This window comes from Giraffa tippelskirchi, chromosome 8, assembly GCF_054371585.1.
Source record: "Giraffa tippelskirchi isolate mGirTip1 chromosome 8, T2T-mGirTip1v1.2.pri, whole genome shotgun sequence".
NCBI lineage: Eukaryota > Metazoa > Chordata > Mammalia > Artiodactyla > Giraffidae > Giraffa > Giraffa tippelskirchi.
This window is the reverse complement of record NC_137282.1, coordinates 87,728,008-87,752,206: the sequence shown is the minus strand read 5'-3', so window position 1 is coordinate 87,752,206 and position 24,199 is coordinate 87,728,008. Positions and strand designations below refer to the sequence as shown.

The 24,199-nt window shown below is 47.8% G+C and overlaps 1 protein-coding gene and 1 pseudogene across 1 annotated transcript; both read left to right on the top strand.

The window, feature by feature from the left end:
- Positions 1-15,869: 15,869 nt before the first annotated feature.
- Positions 15,870-17,157, top strand: LOC145518990 (arrestin domain-containing protein 4 pseudogene; annotated as a pseudogene).
- A 1,996-nt stretch (positions 17,158-19,153) lies between these two features.
- LOC145516449 (uncharacterized) lies at positions 19,154-24,199 on the top strand. The gene is made up of 2 exons (XM_081517701.1): positions 19,154-20,108; positions 21,938-24,199. Exon 1 carries the CDS (start codon positions 19,289-19,291, stop codon positions 19,757-19,759), a length of 471 nt encoding a protein of 156 aa, XP_081373827.1. The 5' UTR covers positions 19,154-19,288; the 3' UTR covers positions 19,760-20,108; positions 21,938-24,199.

The window sequence follows — 24,199 nt, the reverse complement described above, 5'->3', positions numbered from 1 at the left end:
AGTCCTGGAGCCGGCTGCTAGTCCGGGACGGAGCGACAGTCCCGTCAAGAAGAGGCCCAAGCCACACAGCGCCGGGCCCACGAGGGTCTGAACAGCCAGCAGATGCCAGCAGCTGCGGAGACCGCCAGACCCGTGGCCAGATCGTCTTCAGGAGCCCAGGACGCCCCCCATCCCAGCCCACCCCAGCCCATTTTGAGGCTGCGGATGACAGACTTGAAGCCTGGTGAAAGAAAGTGAAAGTCGCCCAGTCGTGTCCAACTCTTTGCGACCCCATGGACTGTATGGTCCATGGAATTCTCCAGGCAGAATACTGGACTGGGTCAGTCAGTTCAGTCGCTCAGTCGTGTCCGACTCTCTGCGACCCCATGAATTGCAGCACGCCAGGCCTCTCTGTCCATCACCAACTCCCGGAGTCTACCCAAACCCATGTTCATCGAGTCGGTGATGCCATCCAACCATCTCATCCTCTGTCGCCCCTTCTCCTCCCACCCCCAATCTTACCCAGCATTAGGGTCTTTTCCAATGAGTCAACCCTTCGCATGAGGTGCCCAAAGTATTGGAGCTTCAGCTTCAACATCAGACCTTCCAATCATACCCAGGATTGATCTCTTTTAGGATGGATTGATTGGATCTCCTTGCAGTCCAAGAAACTCTCAAGAGTCTTCTCCAACACCACAGTTCAAAAGCATCAATTCTGCGGCGCTCAGCTTTCTTCACCGTCCAACTCTCACATCCATACATGACCACTGGAAAAACCATAGTCTTGACTAGACGGACTTTTGTTGGCAAAGTAATGTCTCTGCTTTTAAACATGCTATCTAGGTTGGCCATAACCTTCCTTCCAAGGAGGAAGCGTCTTTTAATTTCATGGCTGCAGTCACTGTCAGCAGTGATTCTGGAGCCCAAAAAAGTAAAGTCTGACACTGTTTCCACTGTTTCCTCATCTATTTCCCATGGAGTGATGGGACCAGATGCCATGATCTTAGTTTTCTGAACGTTGAGCTTTAAGCCAACTTTTTCACTCTCCTCCTTCACCTTCATCAAGAGGCTCTTTAGTTCTTCTTCACTTTCTGCCATAAGGGTGGTGTCATCCGCATATCTGAGGTTATTGATATTTCTCCCGGCAATCTTGATTCCAGCTTGTGTTTCTTCCAGCCCAGCGTTTCTCATGATGTACTCTGCATATAAGTTAAATAAGCAGGGTGACAATATACAGCCTTGACGTACTCCTTTTCCTATTTGGAACCAGTCTGTTGTTCCATGTCCAGTTCTGACTGTTGCTCACTGGACTGGGTAGCCTATCCCTTTTCCAGGGGATCTTCCTGGAGATCCAGGAGCCAGCTGCTAGTCCGGGATGGAGCGACAGTCCCCCAAGCCACACTGCACTGAGCCCAAGAGGGTCTGAACAGCCGGCAGATGCCAGCAGCTGCCGAGGCCGCCAGACCCGCGGCCAGATGCCTCCAGGAGCCCAGGACCCCCACCCCACCCCACACACTCGGAGGCTGCAGAAAACTTGAGACTTGAAAGCCGGTGGAACCCGCCAAGGAAAGGAATAGTAGCCTCCTGTCTGGCTCACAGCACTCCTTCAATCATTGCCCTGGACTGGAGTCTCAGTCACCCCAGCAGAGGCCCAGTCTACCGAACTGGACTTCTCCCCTGGGCTCTGCCTCGCTCTGGGATGAGCCTGGAGATATCTGTGGAGCAGAACATTCCTTCTTTGTCCTTCCTTTCTTGGATTACTGATGAGCTTTTCAATTAGAAATCTCTTCAGCCGGAAAAAGGAACGCATTTGAGTCTGGTCTCATGAGGTGGGTGAACCTAGAGCTTATTTTCAGAGTGAAGCAAGTCTGAATGAGAAAGATAAATCTCGTATACTAACACGCATATATATGAAATCTAGAAAGATGTTACTGATGAATTTATTTGCAGGGCAGCAATGGAGAAACAGACAGAGAACAGACTCATTGACAGGGCAGGGGGAGGAAAGAGAGGGTGAGCTCTAAGAAAAGAGTAACTGGGAAACCTATATTAGCATATGTAAAATAGATAGCCAGTGGGAATTTGCTGTGTAACTTGGGGAACTCAAACTGGGGCTCTGTAAGAATCTAGAGGGGTGGGATGGGGAGAGAGATGGGAGGGAGGTTCAGACCAAGGGTTAGGGTTAGGACATATGTATACCTATGGCTGATTCATGTTGATAGATGGCAGAAAACAACAAAATTCTGTAAAACAATTACCTTTCAATTAAAAAATAAATTAGAAAAAAAAGAAATCTCTCTTCAGAAATCTATGCTGTCAAGGAACTTTCCTGTCGATGTGCTCAGAATTGTCATGCTTCTTATATTAATTTCAAGTTGCACAATGATTAAAACATCCTTCCCTATTCTCTGCTTGTGGATTGATTTGGGTGGGTGGAGTCAGGACTGGAAATGGTATTGGAATGTGGGGTCTTTGGCTGAAAGGAGAACTGAGACCCAGGTCAGGGCTCCAAAAGATTAAAGAAATACAAAATGAAACCATGACATAACCTTGAGTACCTTGGTGGCCTGTTTTAATCTTTTACATTTATTCAAATATTGGTAAAGTAGCACTCCCCAACATAGCTTTTGAGAAGAATATGAAAGGATCTTTGGAAAGCCAGTATGATAACACACATGAAACATTTCAACATGAGTACTCTTGAGCCTGAGTACTAATTCTATAAGCAGAAATTGTAGTTAAAAACAGACGTGTATTCCAATACAAGATAAAAAATGTCAATGATAGTCATATCTGCACAATTCCAAACCTTACTGCTCTTAGAGATAAAATGGAAGGCATGATTTTTATTTTATTTTTTTTTATTTTTGGCCGTGCTATTTCTTCATTGCTATGCTGGCTTTTCTCTCGTTGTCCTGAGTAGGGGATACTCTCTAGTTGCAGTGCACAGGCTTCTCATCGCAGTGGCTTCTCGTTGCAGAGCATGGGCTCCAGGGCTTGTGAGCTTCAGTAGCTGCAGCACGTGAGCTCTTCTGCTTGTTGGCTGAAAGTCTGAAGCAATTTTAACTTAGAATTGAAGACCAGAGGGGAAGTCTGACCAGCTGTGTGGTTTCATGCAAAGATGGCCACATTTTGATCATCTCAGTAAGATCTAATGATATTCCGTTTCTAAGCAAAAGACCCTGAGAATCAATGGACATAGTAACCTAAAAGTAACTAGCACTTAGGATACTTTTCATAAGAGTAGCCTCCCAAATAGCTTCTCTCCACAGAGCCCCTGTACCTCTATTTCCTTTAAACAGACAACAAAAGTTTTAATCCTCTCAAATCGACAGAATCAATCTCAACTTCTAATAACTCCATCCAAGATGATTGAATTTTCCCTTAATCTCCTCAGGCCCCACCTTCTGAAGCAATTTGCAAACCACCCACCCTAATAGCCTCTGGTTGGACACCTAAGAGCCCTGGAACATTATAAATTCGCAAGGAAGGGATCCCTGAAGACTTCTCTTCTCACCGGCTGAAGCGATGGAGCCCTTTCCCCGCTGTGTGCGCGAGGCCTGGGATTCCGCGGAGGAGCCCCAGGAACCAGAGGGGCGGCAGCTCCTGCGCTCAGTGAACCCTCAGGAATGGCAGCTCCCTTGCTATCCTACGCTGGGCGAGCCCTCTCCGGACGAGAAGGACTTCAATCGGGAAGAAACTTCTCCTCCCTGCAGGCTTCTGCGCCCATACTGCCCAAAACACGGACCCCGAGCATAGAGCCCCTGCAGGCGGCGCGGCGAGTCTCGGGCTCCGGACACCACGCCGGCTCCCGGCCAGGAGTCACCGACGCCCTCAGGACGGGAGGACTCCGCGCGCCCTGAAAGCTTCCCTGGGCAGATTTTGCCACATGAGGAACCCAGTATCTGAAACCCGAGACCTCTGATGCTGGAGACCCTTCCGGAGCATCGCCCTCTTCCTGATCTGAAGAGATACCACCCGACGCCCACGCACTGGACAGAAAGACCCCAGATTGTTTCTCCAGCCGACTTTGTCCCCAGGACCCCTCCTGTCCGCTGAGACTCTATTGGACGATCCCCTGCGACAGATGCTATTACAAGAAAACTTCTCCGCTAAGCAATCGTCGAAGAATTCTTCATAGGCATTTGGGAATTTCTGTTATTTAATAAATTGTATCTTTATTAGTTACTTAACCATTACTTACTCGATGGTTAAGTTAATCTTACTTAACCAAATTACAACGTCTCTCTCTCTGTTGCTTTGGCGGGGGCGAAGTGGCCGGTGCAGTTCTCCCGCGGAACCCTCGTCCCCTAATTTGCTGAACTGGGGGTCGGGGGTCGTGGGATATCTTGGGCACACCGGGCGGCCAGGGGGCCAGCACAGCTGTTGGCAAACTGGGTCAAACTTGCCAGGATCCAGGAGATCGCGCAAAGCGCAGCCAGCAGGCCTGAGAACTCCGCTTGGCCCTGGAAACACTCCTGCGGGCTCGACCCGCTCTTTCCCTTCCAGTCCATCTGCGAGGCGTCATCTGTACGTGGCTCCCCGGCCCCCAGCGCAGGTCGCCGCTCCAGAAGCAAGCAGAAGGCTGGACTCCAGCAGCGCAGAGCTCCTGTCTCCCTCGAACACTTTCCTGGGCGCGTCCCTTCTTCCTCTGAGCCGCCCCAACTCGATTTCCAGCTCTCACATCCAGGCTGACTTGGAGCCAGGGTGCCAGAGCCGCGGACAAGAGAGAACTCGAGACTAGCTTTGTGGAGAGGGATTTCTGAGGCCAGATTCTGGAGCGGTTACATCCTAACTCCAACCCAGCGACTTGCCAAGGCTCCTGACTTCTCAATACCAGTCAGAGCAGAACTCTGTTTCCACCAAACCCGGGATTGAAACCAGGGCGAAGAGAGAACAATGGCAGGCCAAGTGTAAGACCTTGTTGTTTAGTTGCTAAATCACGTCCGACTATGCTAGGCTCCTCTGTCCATGGAATTCTCCAGGCAAGAATTCTGTGGTGGGTTGCCATTTTCTTCTCCAGGGAATCTTTCTGACCCAGGAATCAAACTTGCACCTCCCACGTTGGAGGGCAGGTTCTTTACTATTGAACCAACATGGAAGCTCATGTAAGAGTATAATAAACATTAATACAGTCATTCTGAGATTTTCTCAACTGCTGTGATTCCTCTGAGGGCAAATCCTTCACTGGGATTAAACTCGAAAGAGTCTGAAAGTGGGTGCTCCCAACCCAGGGAGCTATTTCCTATAATTCTTTCAACTCACCTTTCTAGTTTCTGGTATCACACCCTAAGCCACACTTTTTCTCTTACCCTGCCAGGATTCCATGGACCTCCTGTGCCCAGTACATGCTGTGTCTCAACCAGTATGTACCCTGACCTGTCCCAAAGAATTACAGAAGTATTCTTTTCACCCGTATTGGAACACAGGATGATATTTTACGTTTTCAGATTCAATCAAAGATTTTCCAGTGAGGCTTGAGCCTGTGAAACATACAGCGCATAACTAGAGGACATGATGACGTGGCTGTGTGTTGTAGTCACTGCTGTGCCTCTATTAATGTACTTTCATGTTCTACTTCATCCTTTATTTCTTAAAGAGTGTATGTGAGAAATGAAATCGATAAGAACGGGAAATAAAGAAATTACTTTGACACGTCATCTTCATTTTTCAGTAGTAATTTCAAATTCTTAGATAGATGAAATAGCCCTTGAATTCATGGAAAGACATGGTTCCTTATAAACCCACTTGTCAAGAATCATTAGCACAATTTTGGAATACACAGTTCTAGAGTTCTTTTAGCAATTTGAAAATCCAAAATTTTATGCAACCTAACCTTTTGTGTGTAAATTTTGGTTCAAAGCTCTGTTGAAAGCAAAATATGGCATAGAGTGATGCGAAGCCATAGGGCCCAAAGTAGCAGGAGTGTTTGTAGGAATGTCTGCTTCCTGGGGCTGTCTTGCACCTTGCAGATAGGGTTTCACTCCATCAGGTAAGCTCTTATTATCACTTTATAAGCTTCTTACATTTTAAATTATGATATACATCTAGACCCCAGTATTTTATTAAGTATATTATAATATCTTTAAAATTAAATAGGAAGCTGAGGGCGGCTGTGTTGTGCGAAGTAGCAGAGATATATCTGTCCAGGTGTGAACAGTGTGTGGACATTTGCACTGTAAGAAGGGAAGGTGCCTGGGTGGCTATAACACACAGAGGAATGAAGTTTCCCAAAGGGGAGTCCCATTACCCAGGCACAGACCTACTGAGCAGCCCTCTAGCTGACATTCCTCCCCCTCCAAACTGTAAAAATCACCATACTGGTTCCTCCCTAGACAGAAGTGGCTAAGAGCAGAGATGATGTATTAAAGGATCTCAGTTTACACACTCCAGATTACTCTGTTGTATTTAAAGCCAGTTCTACTGCTCTCTAGTGTCTTGGAAAAGATTTTTGAATAATCACAACATTTTTTTCTTCTGTTTATTTATTTGTATCTACCCCAGAAAAAAACAATGTCATAACCTAGAAACTAAACAGCTTAGCTGATATATGGGGGTCATATAATCTTATAGAGTGAAGAAGAAACTGTGAACACACCTTCAAATACCATCAGTTAGCTCTCTCTTATCAATCTCTTGGCTACATCTATGGTCAATCTGATAACTGATTAGGTCAGCAAAGTCAGTAATTCAACTATTCAATCAAATCTGACACAAAATTTAAATCTTTCATCATAATTGTCTATTAGGCATGATTTTATGCTAACAGGTCCTCTCAGAAAGAAGACTCTGAGATTGCGAAAGTCCAGATATATCTCACTAGGGCCATAGAAAGCCCGCATTTGCCTTCCCTCTGTCCATGACTGTATTCATCTTTTTCTAGGCTGAGTCTGGGAACTGGATGTCCTCTCTTGACGGTGAGGTTTTCCTTCCTCTAGCATTTCCATCACTCTACTGAGATCTAAGTTGAAAGGACACCCTCGTGTCTCTAATCATGCTATTTTGACTCTTCAAGGTAAGCGTAGCACCCTCCTGTTACCTTCTTTCAGTTCACTTATAAAGCATTCTTGATAGCACTTATCATACTAAATGAGTTTTATTTGCTTATTTATTGGCATGTTTACCGCCTGTTCCTTCCATGAAAGTCAAACACTTTATGACAGATCATGTCTGCTGGTTGATGGCTTTAGCTTAGGGATCATGTACACATGTAAAACAATACTGATGCTTAGTAAGGCTTTTTGAATGAAAGAGGGAACATAGAAAAAAATAATTCTCCTGTCACATGCTAAACAGAAGAAGGGCAGATGTCACTGAAAAGGAGAAAAATACCTTTCCTGGGAGGATTTATTTCTTTGTTTTTTCTTACTGCTTCTCAGAAATGCTGGCAAACATGCTGTGAGCATCAAATGCTAGGATGACCTAATCAATCAGATCTGACCAAAGCCACACTCAACTTTTGTTTTGTCATTCAGAAGAGAATATTAATTTGTCTCTTCCCTTGGACTTGGCATCTTGAAGGAATGTGTACCGAGGGCTAACACCTATGCCTATTTCTCAGCATCTTATTTCTGACATTTTAGAGGTCCTAGGGTAGAGGACTTCTGCTTCTTGTTCCTCTTTCTTGGCCCAAACATGCTGTTTCATGATACAGCAGAGTGAAGGTTTGGCACTTTACTTGTCTTGCTTCGAGGGCTGTGTTGTCTGTAGGCAAGAGCAGGAATCTGGCTCCTGCCCTCCCTTCACTGGATAGAATCCTGGGCCTGGATATCCTCCAGGGGCTGAGCAGAGGCTCAGGGGAGTGCATTACTTCTGGGAGGGTGAGAACTACTGAGCAGGAGAGAAATAATGAAGACTTAGAGGCTTTCTCTGTGCCCTGAGTACTTTGGAAGCTTCTGAAAAGGCCTGTCTGGGAGTTGACACTTGGATTCCAGCCTGGTCCCACTGCAGCCCCAGAGAAGTCAAATACTGCAGATCAAGTGGGTGAATGGGATCCAGAAAAGCCAGGATATCCCAGGGTAGCTGGTCACAGGGGGTTCACAGGGGAAGGACCTGGAATTCTGCCCTCTCTTAGCCTGCATGGGTGGTCGTCTCACTGCCTTCCTCTGCAGCCTGGTTAGAATCTCCGCTTTGAGTTCAAGCCCTGTTGTTACAGTCACTGCACTGTGTTCCAGGTTATCTTTTCAAAATTATGTCTTCCATTTTATTTCTAGGGCTGCATAGTTTGGGATTGTTCAAATATGACTACCATTTTTTAAATCTTGTATTGGAAAACCCATCGGTTTTGAACTATAATTTCAGACTTGTAGAAGTGGAATTCTGGCTTCAAGAGTATTCATATTGAAATGTTGAATGCATATTGTCATATTGGCTTTCCAAAGATTCTTTCAACTTCTTTCTCAAAAGCTGTATTGGAGAGTTACTGCTTCATGAATATTTGAACAAATGGAAAAGATTAATACAGGCCACTAAAGTAGTCAAAGGTATATGTCATGGTTTCACTTTGCATTTCTTAATGAACCCTTAACTGGGCCACAGTTCCCTTTTCAGCCACAGAGCCCGCACACCGCCCGCCCATCCACCCACCCAAATCAATTCCTCAGGCAGAGAATAAGAAGGTACCTTTTAATCATTGGGCACAATTGGAATTAATATAAGAAGCATGACCTAAGTACAGCTACAAGAAAGTTTCTTAAGAAAGCATGGATTCCCAGAAGTTGTTGTTCAGGTACTCAGTTGTGTCAGACTCTTTGGGATCCCATGGACTGCAGCTTGCCAGGCTTCCCTGTCCATCACCATCTCCCCAGAACTTGCTCAAACTCATGTCCATCGAGTCAGTGATGCCATCCAACCATCTCATCCTGTCACCTCCTTCTCCTGCCTTCAATCTTTCCCAGCATCAGGGTCTTTTCTAATGAGTTGGCCCTTTGCATCAGGTGGCCAAAGTATTGGAGTTTTAGCTTAAGCATCAGTCCTTCCAATGAATATTCAGGGTTGATTTCCTTTAGGATTGACTGATTTGATCTTCTTGCAGTCCAAGGGACTCGCAAGTCAAGAGTCTTCTGCAACACCACAGTTCAAAAGCAGAAGAGAGAGTTCTAACTGAAAAGCCTGTCAGTAATCCAGGAAAGGAACCCTAAAGAAGGAATGCTCTGTCCAAAGAGATCTCCAGGCTCATCTCAGAGCAAGGCGGGGGCTGGGAGCGCGTGAAGTCCAGCCAGGCAGAATGAGACTTCTGCTGGGGTGACTCAAGTCCAGGGCAGGGGTTGAAGGGGTGCTATGGGCCAGGCAGGAGGCTGTTATTCCTTTCCTTGCCGGGTTCCACCTGCTTTCAAGGGTTTCCCTCATAGCTCCGTTGGTAAAGAATCTGCCTGCAACTCAAGAGACCCGGGTCGATTCCTGGGTCAGGAAAATCCCCCGGAGAAGGGATAGGCTACCCACTCCAGTATTCTTGGGCTTCCCTTATGGCTCAGCCGGTAAAGAATCTTCCCGCAATGCGGGAGACCTGGGTTCAATCCCTGGGTTGGGAAGATCCCCTGGAAAAGGGAAAGGCTACCCACTCCAGTAGTCTGCCTGGAGAATTTCATGGACCATACAGTCCATGGGGTCGCAAAGAGCTGGACACGACTGGGCGACTTTCACTTTCTTTCACCAGGTTTCAAGTTTCTCATTCGCAGCCTCGGGGTGTGTGGTGTGTGTGGTGTGTGTGGGGTGTGTGCGGTGTGTGCGGTGTGTGGGGTGTGTGGGGTGTGTTGGGTGTGTGGGGTGTGTGGGGTGTGTGGGGTGGGCTGGGATGGGGGGCGTCCTGGGCTCCTGGAGGCGATCTGGCCGTGGGTCTGGCGGCCTCCGCAGCTGCTGGCATCTGTCGGCTGTTCAGACCCTCGTGGGCCCGGTGCTGTGTGGCTTGGGCCTCTTCTTGACGGGACTGTCGCTCCATCTCGGACTAGCAGCCGGCTCCTGGACTTGCGGGTCTCCCCAGCGTTTCTGGCCGCTCTCGACGCGGGGACCGTCCTTGTCTCCCGGGCAAGCGTGGCGCAGCAGCCCACAGGCGCAGTAGTGCGGGTCCTCGCAGAACTCGGGGCCTCGGCAGGAGGGGCGGCTCAGCGCGGGGAAGTTATCCAGAGCCCAGGCCCAGGCCTGTTCTCCGTTCAGGCCCGGAGGCAAGTGGGGCTCGGGATGTGCCCTCCTCCAAGACAGCGCTTCCAAGGAGCAGTGTGCCTGCGCTTCCATGTCTTCACCCTCCTCACCAGGTGGAGAACGCAGTGGGTCTAAGAACAGGGGCGAATGATTCAGCTGGGTGCGGAGTGTGCCTTTTATAGTGTCTGCCTGAACTGGTTTTGGGAAACCCTGGTGTTGATAGGTGGGATAGATACTCATTTGCCTTGCAAATTACCTCGGGGTCCCTGGGGACTGAGGTGAAAACCACATCTTTCTGGGAGGGGCATGGAAATTCTGAGTAATTTTTGGTGACTGGGTTAAAGGAGGGGGAGGGGAGGAGAGGAGGGTCCTCTTGGAGAGAGGTTCTTTTCTGGCCGTTTCCATTCATTGGTACCATCCTTGCTCCATGGGAGTCCCACCTTCCAAAGTCAGTAGGTTGGAGTAGGAAAGGCAGCGATCGGCCCGTCCCGTCAGAACAGGGTGGCTGGTTTCCTGGCCTCTAGTCCACGGTCATTATCCCCTAGGCTTCCAGACCAGAGGTCTCGGAGCGCGTCGTCTCGGCCGGTCGCTGGCGGGCGTTGGGCAAGGACTGTGGGGAGGGTCGGAGGGATTAAGGGACATTTTTTTTGGATTTGGATTGCGCCTGAGGAAGCCGAAACATCTGGGCCTTAGGAACCCTGAACTTCTGTGTGAGTTCGGGGAAGGGGTGGAGGAATGCGGTGGAGGCGGCTCCAGAGCCGCGCGCAGGTACTGGAGGGCCCTGAGCTGGACTCAGAGACAAAAAGGACCACGGCCACGGAGCCGGGGCCCTTCCCGGGGGAGCGGAGTCCTCGGGGCTGCAGACCGCCTGTCTGCTCTCTTTGGAGGCCCGGTGTGGGTCGGAGAGTCGTTGGGAGGCCAGGCCCTTCCCCCAATGTGCCCCCTCTCCCCTGGGTGCACAGGCGACCCCAGGGTCCCAACGGCGCCCGGCAAAGCCAGGCGACCAAGGATCTCCGCTGCAACAGGCAGCCACCGCCGCCCGTGCGCCTCGTCCTCCCAAACAGACAAACCAGAGACTCCCTCACCAGAGGAATAACGAACTGTGACATCGTTTTTCGTCATCTTTATTGATTAGCGAAAGGAAAATTATCCGAGAACTCTGAAGGCAAAGGGCTTTCATCCTTGTGGAGCAAAGGCAGAGTTGTTACGGTAGCATTTGCCCGCGGAGATGAGGGATTCAGCGCAAACCTCGGACTCCTGGCATCCTTGGGTCTTCCGGGCCCCTGCGCGTCGGATCCGCTGCCTCCAGCCTTTGCACCTGCGGTGGCTTCTGAAGGCAAGAGCCGCGCGAGGCTCCGTAGTGTCCCCGCTTTCGGGGATCTCTGGATCCTCTCGTCGGTCTAGGAAACGGTGCCACCCGGCGAGGGAGGTTGCGGGGGCGGCCGCCGCCTCTCCCCGGGGCGCCTCTTGGTCTGGGTGGGTCGCGGGCATCGTGTCCCGGACAGGGGGGCTCTGCGTCCCGCCGAGAGGCGCTCTGGCCTCCAGCAAAGCGTCCGTTTCGTGAACTGTCCCAGCGCCGGAGCCCGCAGGGACTAGAGAGCATTTCCCCATCGAAACCCGGACGGTCCCAGGAGAGCTCACACAAGGCAGTGTGGAAAGGGAGCGGCGGCCACGCGGGGTCCGCGGAGTTGTGGTCTGGTGGCTTGTAGGGCCCTGGAGCCTCGCTGGCGGGACCCGAGACTCCGAGCTCACAGCCGGGAAAGCGCTGCGCCAACACGTGGTTCTCACACCAGAAGATGCAGTGTGTCTGCGATTCAGAAGTCCTCAGTCCGCAATTTTTATGCTCTTCTGGCCTCCTGATGGCCCTATCAGATATAAGGAGGTTGGATGGTGACAGTAATCCTAGGAGATAACTGCATCAGAAGACCTAATACTAAGATTCAGTAATCAGAGCAATATGGTATTGGCATAAAAGAAGACCAGTGGCACAGAATTGATAGCCCAGAAATAAACTCAAACATGCACAGTCAGCTAATATTTGACAAGGGGTCCAAAAATACTCAGTGGGGAAAGGATGGTCTCTTCAATAAATGATGTTAGGAAAAATAGATAACCACATTCAGAAAAGTGAAATTGGATCTTTATCTTACACCACTCTCAGAACTTCACTTGACTCCTTCTCTAGGAGGATCCTCTATGCTGTGGGACAACTAAGGCCATGCACCACAGCTACTGCGCTCACGTGCTGCAACTCCTGAGGTCCGTGTGCCTACAGCCCGTGCTCTGCCACAAGAGAAGCGGCTGAAATAAGAATGGCGTAGTAAACAGTAAAAATGAACAGTAGCCCTCACTCGCTGCTGTTAGATAAAGCCCATGGGCAGCAACAAAGACCCAGCACAGCCAAAAACAAACAAATTGTTTCAAAAAGACTTACACAGAAAACCTGAAACCTTAAAACTTGTCGAGGAATCATAGGGGAAATCTCCTTAACATTGATCTTGCCAATGATGTTCTGGCATATGACACAAAAAACCCAGGCAACAAAAGCAAAAGTTAATAAGTGGGGTTACATAAAAATTAATACTTCTGTATCGTGAAGGAAACAATCACCCAAATGGAAAGGTAACCTCTAGAATGTGAGAAAGTTTTTGCAAATCATATATCTTATAAAAGGGCTCATATCTAAATATATAAAGAACTCATAACATAATAGCAACAAAATCTAATTAAGAAATAGAGGAACTGAACAGATATTCTTTCCTAAAGAAGACACACAAATGACCAACAGGTACAAGAAAAGATACCAACAACACTAATCACAAGGGAACTGTAAACCCAATCACACTGGGATAGAACTTTGCACCTGTTGAATGGCTGTCACCAAAAAGACAAGAGGTTGTTACCTCAGCGTTGATGAGGATGTGGATGTGCACTGCTGATGGGAAAGTAACTTGTTGCGGTCACTAGGGAAAGTAGTATGGAGGTTCCTCAAAAAGCTAAAAATGGAATGACTATATGACCCACTGATCCCCCTTCCGGGTATGTATATCCAAAGGAAACCAAATCAGGATCCTGATGAGATATCTGCACTCCCTTGTTCATTGCAGCATTATTCATAATTGACAAGATATGGAAACAACCCTTGTGTCAGTCAACAGATGAATGGACAAAGAAGACATGGTGCTTGCATGCCTGGGCTAAGGTGCTTCAGTCACGGTCGACTCTTTGTGACCCTACAGACTGTATCCTGCCAGGCTCCCGTGTCCATGGGATTCTCTAGGCCAGAATACTGGAGTGGGTTGCATGCCCTCCTCCAGGAGATCTTCCCAACCCAGGGATCGAACCCATGTGTCTTACATCTGTTGCACTGGCAGGCAGATTCTTTACCACTAACTTCACGTATATATACTCAGTGGAATACTACTCAGGCGAGAGAAAGAAAGAAATCCTGCCATTTGCAACAACATGGGTAGACCTTCAGGGCCTTATGCTAAGTGAAATGTCAGATGGCCTCACTTACATGAGCGATCTAGAAAAGCTGAACTCATAGAAACAGAAAGTAGAATGATAGTTGCCAGGGCTGGGGTGTGTGGGCGAAGAAGAGAGGTCAAAGGGCGCACTGTGAACTTAAGAGGTGCCAGGAGAGTAGATCTTAAATGCTCTCACCGGGAAAAGAAATGGTAATTATGTGAGGTGATGAAGGTATTAACTAATGTTCCCATGGTAATTATTTCACAGTATATAAGTATATTAAATCAACCCATTGTATACTTTAACTTACAAAATACATGTTCATTATATATCAATAAAGGTTTAGGGGGGTGGGGGACGGGTAACAAAATGTTTTCACTTTCACTTTTTGAGAAAGCGACACCGCTTCCCTGGTGGCTGAATTTGGTTACTTGGTTAATCCTCTCAGGATTGAGCCTATAGCTTTAGGCCACTTCGAGTTCTAGGTCTGCCCCTGAACCATAGTGTTTGGGTTTGTGTCAGGGGCAAATCAGTGTTGACGCCTCAAGTATGGTAGAGCCTGGCTTGCTGCTGCCCCCTAGTAGTGGCTGGGTGGCAAAGGCCTCACTGCTTTTCTTCCAAAAGGAGGGAGCCCCAAACATCCAGCCTGGAGGTTAACAAAGGCTGAAATTGGCTGGACTACTGAAATCCGTCACACCCCGTCTACTCCCCTCAACCCTCTCCAAATAATTGAGTCAGGCAAGAAGAAGGGTCAGGCCCGGCACTGGGAGGGTGGGCTGAGATGGGATCCCTCAACTGAGGTGCCGGATCTGAGCCCTTTCCCAGTCAGTACCATCTCCCTACTTGCATGGATGTGAAATGATCACGACCTAGAAGGTGGACAGAGTGGATCTTCTGGCAGGAACCCAAGTCTAAACTGTGTGGGAAATTTGTGGGAAAACAAAAATTGTTTTTGTTTTACTTGACTTCTGCAAATTAATTTTGTTGGCTGTCAGTTTTAGAGGGGTGACTCTAGTGGACAAAAGTGTGCCTTGTAGTTTGGTTCGACTCTCAAGTCTACAGGATTTTTGATCCAAAGCTTCCTTTCCTCTCCCTTTTTCTTTCTTCCAACTTACTTTTCTTCCCTGCATTCTCCTGCTCCGATAGCGCTGAGCCTCTGCACCATCGTCATATTTTCTAAGCCTAAAGCCAAGATCCTTGTAGCACTTGAGGGATATGGCATAAACGTTGCTTAGTCACTAAGTAACATCCGACCCTTTGCAATCCTATGGACTGTAGCCAGCCTGCCTCTTCTTGTCTGGATTTCCAGACAAGAATATTGGGTTGGGTTGCCATTTCCTCCTCCAGGGGATCTTCCCCACCCAGGGATTGAACCTGAGTTTCCTGCACTGGCTGGCAGAAGGGGGAAGGATTGACTTGAGACTTAGGGGGAAAATTTCATGAACTGAAGCTGCTAAAATTTTCTGAGAGTGAAACACTCCTTTTTTATTTTCTTCCTCTTGCTGTTCGCTTCCTCTTTCTTGTTCCCCTTTCTGCCTCCTTCTTCCCTTTTCAGGGAAGGGATGTGAGTACATGAGGAAAGAACAAGATCAATCATGAAGTCTTTGTCTCTCTGATGATTTTCCCTTCTTGGTCTAGCTAAGGAACTGCATTTTGGTCTTAAGTTTTAGGTCCTTTCAACTGCCCACATTCACTCCACCATTAGGCTCAGCCCCTCATCACATCACACTCTGGATGCCCCAATCACTGGGCTCCTTCAGTGCCTACCAGGGGTCTGAGCAGCTCCTTGTTCCTGCCCAAGGATCCCTGTGTTTAAAAGATTAAGGCAAATGAAAGACATTTAAATATCTCTATTAGAATGGTTTATTTAATTTGTGGTGGAAAGATGTGTGAGAAAGGAAAGATGTAAAATTTTAAGATAAGGTGTTGAGAGACAATTTTCATCTTTTAACCTTATGATCTCATCTAAAAACCCTGATAAAGGGACTTCCTTGGTGATCCAGTGGTTAAGAATTCCCCTTGCAATGCAGTGGACGTGTGTTCCATCTCTGGTTTGGGGCAACTACTCAGGCCACACACACAACGAAGATCCTGTGTCTGGCAACTAAGATCCCAGGAAAGCAAATAAATAAGCATTAAAAAAAACTAATAAATATGAAACAAACATTCTCAAAATATCCTGAAAACAAAAAGAAAAATTTGTATATTTACGCAGTATTAAGGAAATCTAGATTTATTCCTCTATGATTGTTAAAAGATACAGATTGCAATAAGTAAATATAATGTTGACTGATGCCGCTGTTGTATTTCTTTTTATGGTTTTTAGGACCAGAGATGGAATAGCTCAATCATGTAAATGTAAAATAATTTATTAGGGGATAACACATAACTTGTGGGGTCTCCCCCAAGGGCACCACACAGCTGCTGGGACGGCCTCAGTGTGCGGCTGGGGGCTGGAAGCTGGATGTTGCGGAGCCAGGACTCTGCATGCTGTGCCTGGAGACCCAGAGTACCCGCTGCCTGCAGGTGGAGTACCTGCCCGTGCGCCTGAGCCGGAGAAGGCATTGGCTTACTGCAGCCTAGAAAAAACGCCTTTCCATTTAGCTTTCAGCTTCCATCTGAACCTTTGGTAGCCTCATTCATCAGGAAATATGCAACTATTCAGTACTGTATAATAACCCTTGTATTGAAAGCTCAAGAGAAAATAGTTGGCTGTGGGTTTTTTAATTAATTAATTTTTTCCATTTTATTTATTTTTAATTGGAGTATAATTGCTCTACAACATTGTGTTAGTTTCTACTGTACAACAGCATGAACCAACTATGTGTTTGCATATATCCCCTCCCTCTTGAGTCTCCTTCCTATTCTCCCCGCCCCCCACCCGTGTTAGTTTTTCACCTCTGGTCCAATTTCACTGAGTGTCAAGACTGAAGGAAAGGGATCCTGCAATGGAGAAGCTATTCCAATCTACGCAGAAGTAGAGAATTGTTGCTCTCATCTGATTGATCCCAAAGTGGCCATTTTCCAAATGCAGACATACCTGGCCAACAGGAAAACAAAGACTGTGAGGCTGAAGGTGGCCAATGTGACTGGGAACCACATCGCCCCCAGGAGCACCGACAGCTGGAAAGGGAAGATCCTAAGGATCCCTCCAGTGATGCCAACCATCCTGAACTGCTGCAGGATAAAGGGAACTACTCTTTAACTGTGTCTGTTCACATTCCTGGTGCTAAAACAAATTGATGCTTGAGCTGCTGTTAGTGATTAGCATGATTCAATATCAATGGTTTTGGCAGCAGGAACTCCAGAATATCCATGCGGTTCCTATGAGCTGGTTGACACTGACTCCGCCAGACCAGCCGGAAGTACCACCAAACTATGAGGACTTGGCATGGGAGGAAGAATTCTCTAGACACAGTTCTTACCTTCAACCCCCTGGGAGGGGGAGTCTTGCTGTCCTTTGTTTGCCTTCCCTCAGGAATCAGATTTCGGACTCCGCCTCTTTATTCAGAGGTAAATTCACATCCTAGAGATGTAGAAGAGACCCAGGCTGTTTCCTTCATTCTCTGAACATATTTCAGAAATCACTGTGTTCATCATCAAATCAGAATGTTGGTTCTTTACCCCTGCCCTTTTGAGGAAGAGGGAGGGAAGATGAGCTTAAGGACATAAATATATATCAACACTGAAGAGGACAGAAGTTAAAGAATTTGTTACTTACCAGTGGGGCAACAGGATTGTTGCACAAGTTTGTGATGTGGTCTTGTGTCCCCTTTGAATGAGAGGGCAAAGATGTGAAAAGTCACAGAATGTAATGGAAGTCCTGATGTGATAAAGTGGAGGGGTGCTTGTGTTGACCCAAGAGAAAGTGCCTATATATAGTGGAAACACTATGTGAGCATATCTTTAAGAAGGTTTCTCAAAGTGGAAAAGCTGTATCCTAAGCTTTAAAGTGGTATGGATGCATTGGGAGGAGATAATTTTGGAGAATATAGCAGCACAGGGGTGTAAATGAACAGGAAACAGGCCCACTCTAAATACAAAGTGAGGCCCTCTGGTGTAAGGGTCTCATCTCTACATTGCAAAGGACAACTGGAAAAACCATAGCTTTGACTAAACAGACCTTTGTCAACAAAGTAATGTCTCTGCTTTTTAATATGTTGTCTAGGTTTGTCATAGCTTTTCTTCTAAGGAGCAAGCGTCTTTTAATTTCATGGCTGCAGTCACCCTCTGCAGTGATTTTGGAGCCCAAGAAAATAAAGTCTGTCACTGTTTCCATTGTTTCCCCATCTATTTACCATGAAATGATGGGACCAGATGCCATGATCTTAGTTTTTTGAATGTTGAGTTTTAAGCCAGCTTTTTCACTCTCTTCTTTCACCTCCATCAAGAGGCTCTTTAGTTTCTTTTTGCTTTCTGCCACTAGCGTGGTGTCATCCACATATCTGAGGTTATTGATATTTCTCCCAGGCAAGCTTGATTCCAGCTTGAGCTTCATCCAGCCTGGCATTTTGCATGATGTACTCTGCATAGAAGTTAAATATGCAGAGTGACAACATGCAACCTTCATGGACTCCTTTCCCAATTTTAAACCAGTCTGTTGTTCCATGTCTGGTTCTGTTTCTTCTTGACCTGCATACAGGTTTCTCAGGAGACAGGTAAGATGGTCTAGTATTCCCATCTCTAAGAATTTTCCAGAGTGTGTTATGATCCAAAGTCAAAGGCTTTAGTGGTCAGTGAAGCAAAAGTAGATGCTTTAAACTGATAACCTTACATGAATTGAAGATATGCGTACACAAAAGTATGTCACATATTACAAGTCTGATACAAAACCACACATAGAAAATAAAATAGTTCTTTAATAGGAAGAATTGCAGTAGAAGTAGGGAGAGCAGAGAGAAAGAGGAGCCCAGAATAATAGAATGAACACAATTACATAAGAAAGGACAAGAGTTCTGCAAATAACAATAAAGAAGGAAAGAAAAAATTCTTGAATATGTGGCACTAACTCAATGCATTTGTGAATTAGTTATGAAAACCATAGTATATATGAAGTCTTCCTTTGATGCAGATCATCTACTGTAGAAAAAATAATAGGACTATTAACATTCTAAGTTGGCATGGGACTCTCCTTTTCCTCATCCCTACATGATCTCTCCGTTCCTCTTTTCCCTTCCTGATGTGAAAGCAAGAGGACCTGGAATCTCAGGCCAGCTCCAGCATGAAGCAGCTGTGGGCTTTGGTAAAGGTGGAACCTGGCTGAGCCTTCTCTCTGACACCAGGTCATCCTCTCTCATCTGCTCAAAGAAGAGAACCTGAAGTGTGATTTGCACAGTTGTGCCTCCCAAGTAGAGAACTTCTTCCAGTGAATGGAAACTGCCGGGGACCCCCACCTCTTCTCCCGCCCCGCCCCCTCCTTTAACCCAGTCGCGGAAAACCACTCAGAACTTCCTGCCCCTCCCAGGAAGATGTGGTTTTCACCTCAGTCCCCAGAGGCCCCGAGGTAATTTGCAAGGCAAATAAATATCCCACTTAATCAACACCAGGGTTTCTCAAACCCAGTTCAGGCAGACACTATAAAAGGCACACTCCGCACCGAGCTGGATCATTCAATCATTCACCCCCGCGCTTAGACCCGCTGCGCTCTCCGCCTGGTGAGGAGGCTGAAGCCACGGAAGCTCACGCACACTGCTGGTTGGAAATGCAGTCTTGCAAGAGGGCACATACCGAGCCCCAATTGCCTCCGGGCCTGAACCGAGAACAGGCCTGGGCCTGGGCTCTGGATAACTTCCCTGCGCTGAGCCGCCCCTCGTGCCTAAGCCCCGAGTTCTGCGAGGACCCGCACTACTGCGCCTGTGGGCTGCTGCGCCACGCTTGCCAGGGAGACGAGGACGGTCCCCGCGTCGAGAGCGGCCAGAAACGCTGGCGAGACCCGCAAGTCCAGGAGCCGGCTGCTAGTCCGGGACGGACGGAGCGACAGTCCCGTCAAGAAGAGGCCCAAGCCACACAGCGCCGGGCCCACGAGGGTCTGAACAGCCAGCAGATGCCAGCAGCTGCGGAGGCCTCCAGACCCGTGGCCAGATCGTCTCCAGGAGCCCAGGACGCCCCCCATCCCAGCCCACCCCCCCACACACACCCCGAGGCTGTGGAAGACAGACTTGAAGCCTGGTGAAAGAAAGTGAAGGTTGCCCAGTCAGGTCCGACTCTTTGCGACCACATGGACTGTATAGTCCATGGAATTCTCCAGGCAGAATACTGGACTGGGTAGCCTATCCCTTCTGCAGGGGATCTTCCTGGAGATCCAGGAGCCGGCTGCTAGTCCGAGATGGAGCGACAGTCCCCCAAGCCACACTGCGCTGAGCCCAGGAGGGTCTGAACAGCCGGCAGATGCCAGCAGCTGCCGAGGCCGCCAGACCCGCGGCCAGATGCCTCCAGGAGCCCAGGACCCCCACCCCACCCCACACACTCCGAGGCTGCAGAAAACTTGAGACTTGAAAGCAGGTGGAACCCGCCAAGGAAAGGTATAGTAGCCTCCTGTCTGGCTCACAGCACTCCTTCAGTCATTGCCCTGGACTGGAGTCTCAGTCACCCCAGCAGAGGCCCAGTCTACCGAACTGGACTTCTCCCCTGGGCTCTGCCTCGCTCTGGGACGAGCCTGGAGATATCTGTGGGGCAGAACATTCCTTCTTTGTCCTTCCTTTCTTGGATTACTGACGGGCTTTTCAATTAGAAATCTCTTCAGCCATAAAAAGGAACGCATTTGAGTCTAGTCTAATGAGGTGGGTGAACCTAGAGCTTATTTTCAGAGTGAAGCAAGTCTGAATGAGAAAGATAAATCTCGTATACTAACACGCATATATATGAAATCTAGAAAGATGTTACTGATGAATTTATTTGCAGGGCAGCAATGGAGAAACAGACAGAGAACAGACTCATTGACAGGGCAGGGGGAGGAAGGAGAGGGTGAGCTGTAAGGAAAGAGTAACTGGGAAACCTATATTAGCATATGTAAAATAGATAGCCAGTGGGAATTTGCTGTGTAACTTGGGGAACTCAAATTGGGGCTCTGTAAGAATCTAGAGGGGTGGGATGGGGAGAGAGATGGGAGGGAGGTTCAGACCAAGGGTTAGGGTTAGGACATATGTATACCTATGGCTGATTCATGTTGATAGATGGCAGAAAACAACAAAATTCTGTAAAACAATTACCCTTCAATTAAAAAATAAATTAGAAAAAAAAGAAATCTCTCTTCAGAAATCTATGCTGTCAAGGAACTTTCCTGTCGATGTGCTCAGAATTGTCATGCTTCTTATATTAATTTCAAGTTGCACAATGATTAAAACATCCTTCCCTATTCTCTGCTTGTGGATTGATTTGGGTGGGTGGAGTCAGGACTGGAAATGGTATTGGAATGTGGGGTCTTTGGCTGAAAAGAGAACTGAGACCCAGGTCAGGGCTCCAAAAGATTAAAGAAATACAAAATGAAACCATGACATAACCCTGAGTATCTTGGTGGCCTGTATTAATCTTTTTCATTTATTCAAATATTGGTAAAGTAGCACTCCCCAACATAGCTTTTGAGAAGAATATGAAAGGATCTTTGGAAAGCCAGTATGATAACACACATGAAACATTTCAACATGAGTACTCTTGAGCCTGAGTACTAATTCTGTAAGCAGAAATTGTAGTTAAAAACAGACGTGTATTCCAATACAAGATAAAAAATGTCAATGATAGTCATATCTGCACAATTCCAAACCTTACTGCTCTTAGAGATAAAATGGAAGGCATGATTTTTATTTTATTTTTTTTTTATTTTTGGTCGTGCTATTTCTTCATTGCTATGCTGGCTTTTCTCTCGTTGTCCTGAGTAGGGGCTACTCTCTAGTTGCAGTGCACAGGCTTCTCATCGCAGTGGCTTCTCTTGTTGCAGAGCATGGGCTCCAGGGCTTGTGAGCTTCAGTAGCTGCAGCACGTGAGCTCTTCTGCTTGTTGGCTGAAAGTCTGAAGCAATTTTAACTTAGAATTGAAGACCAGAGGGGAAGTCTGACCAGCTGTGTGGTTTCATGCAAAGATGGCCACATTTTGATCATCTCGGTAAGATCTAATGATATTCCGTTTCTAAGCAAAAGACCCTGAGAATCAATGGACATAGTAACCTAAAAGTAACTAGCACTTAGGATACTTTTCATAAGAGTAGCCTCCCAAATAGCTTTTCTCCACAGAGCCCCTGTACCTCTATTTCCTTTAAACAGACAACAAAAGTTTTAATCCTCTCAAATCAACAGAATCAATCTCAACTTCTAATAACTCCATCCAAGATGATTGAATTTTCCCTTAATCTCCTCAGGCCCCACCTTCTGAAGCAATTTGCAAACCACCCACCCTAATAGCCTCTGGTTGGACACCTAAGAGCCCGGGAACATTATAAATTCGCAAGGAAGGGATCCCTGAAGACTTCTGTTCTCACCAGCTGAAGCGATGGAGCCCTTTCCCCGCTGTGTGCGCGAGGCCTGGGATTCCGCGGAGGATCCCCAGGAACCAGAGGGGCGGCAGCTCCTGCGCTCAGTGAACCCTCAGGAATGGCAGTTCCCTTGCTATCCTACGCTGGGCGAACCCTCTCCGGACGAGAAGGACTTCAATCGGGAAGAAACTTCTCCTCCCTGCAGGCTTCTGCGCCCATACTGCCCAAAACACGGACCCCGAGCATAGAGCCCCTGCAGGCGGCGCGGCGAGTCTCGGGCTGCGGACACCACGCCGGCTCCCGGCCAGGAGTCACCGACGCCCTCAGGACGGGAGGACTCCGCGCGCCCTGAAAGCTTCCCTGGGCAGATTTTGCCACATGAGGAACCCAGTATCTGAAACCCGAGACCTCTGATGCTGGAGACCCTTCCGGAGCATCGCCCTCTTCCTGATCTGAAGAGATACCACCAGACGCCCCACGCACTGGACAGAAAGACCCTAGGTTGTTTCTCCAGCTGGCTTTGTCCCCAGGACCCCTCCTGTCCGCTGAGACTCTATTGGACGATCCCCTGCGACAGATGCTATTACAAGAAAACTTCTCCGTTTAGCAATCGTCGAAGAATTCTTCACAGGCATTTGGGAATTTCTGTTATTTAATAAATTGTATCTTTATTAGTTACTTAACCATTACTTACTCGATGGTTAAGTTAATCTTACTTAACCAAATTACAACGTCTCTCTCTCTGTTGCTTTGGCGGGGGCGAAGTGGCCGGTGCAGTTCTCCCGCGGAACCCTCGTCCCCTAATTTGCTGAACTGGGGGTCGGGGGTCGTGGGATATCTTGGGCACACCGGGCAGCCAGGGGGCCAGCACAGCTGTTGGCAAACTGGGTCAAACTTGCCAGGATCCAGGAGATCGCGCAAAGCGCAGCCAGCAGGCCTGAGAACTCCGCTTGGCCCTGGAAACACCCCTGCGGGCTCGACCCGCTCTTTCCCTTCCAGTCCATCTGCGAGGCGTCATCTGTACGTGGCTCCCCGGCCCCCAGCGCAGGTCGCCGCTCCAAAAGCATGCAGAAGGCTGGACTCCAGCAGCGCAGAGCTCCTGTCTCCCTCGAACACTTTCCTGGGCGCGTCCCTTCTTCCTCTGAGCCGCCCCAACTCGATTTCCAGCTCTCACATCCAGGCTGACTTGGAGCCAGGGTGCCAGAGCCGCGGACAAGAGAGAACTCGAGACTGGCTTTGTGGAGAGGGATTTCTGAGGCCAGATTCTGGAGCGGTTACATCCTAACTCCAACCCAGCGACTTGCCAAGGCTCCTGACTTCTCAATACCAGTCAGAGCAGAACTCTGTTTCCACCAAACCCGGGATTGAAACCAGGGCGAAGAGAGCAATGGCAGGCCAAGTGTAAGACCTTGTTGTTTAGTTGCTAAATCACGTCCGACTATGCTAGGCTCCTCTGTCCATGGAATTCTCCAGGCAAGAATTCTGTGGTGGGTTGCCATTTTCTTCTCCAGGGAATCTTTCTGACCCAGGAATCAAACTTGCACCTCCCACGTTGGAGGGCAGGTTCTTTACTATTGAACCAACATGGAAGCTCATGTAAGAGTATAATAAACATTAATACAGTCATTCTGAGACTTTCTCAACTGCTGTGATTCCTCTGAGGGCAAATCCTTCACTGGGATTGAACTCGAAAGAGTCTGAAAGTGGGTGCTCCCAACCCAGGGAGCTATTTCCTATAATTCTTTCAACTCACCTTTCTAGTTTCTGGTATCACACCCTAAGCCACACTTTTTCTCTTACCCTGCCAGGATTCCATGGACCTTCTGTGCCCAGTACATGCTGTGTCTCAACCAGTATGTACCCTGACCTGTCCCAAAGAATTACAGAAGTATTCTTTTCACCCGTATTGGAACACAGGATGATATTTTACGTTTTCAGATTCAATCACAGATTTTCCAGTGAGGCTTGAGCCTGTGAAACATACAGCGCATAACTAGAGGACATGATGACGTGGCTGTGTGTTGTAGTCACTGCTGTGCCTCTATCAATGTACTTTCATGTTCTACTTCATCCTTTATTTCTTAAAGAGTGTATGTGAGAAATGAAATCGATAAGAACGGGAAATAAAGAAATTACTTTTACATGTCA

Coding starts and splice junctions, on each gene's coding strand:
- LOC145516449 (XM_081517701.1), top strand. CDS start 19,289: ATGCAGTCTTGCAAGAGGGCACATACCGAGCCCCAATTGCCTCCGGGC.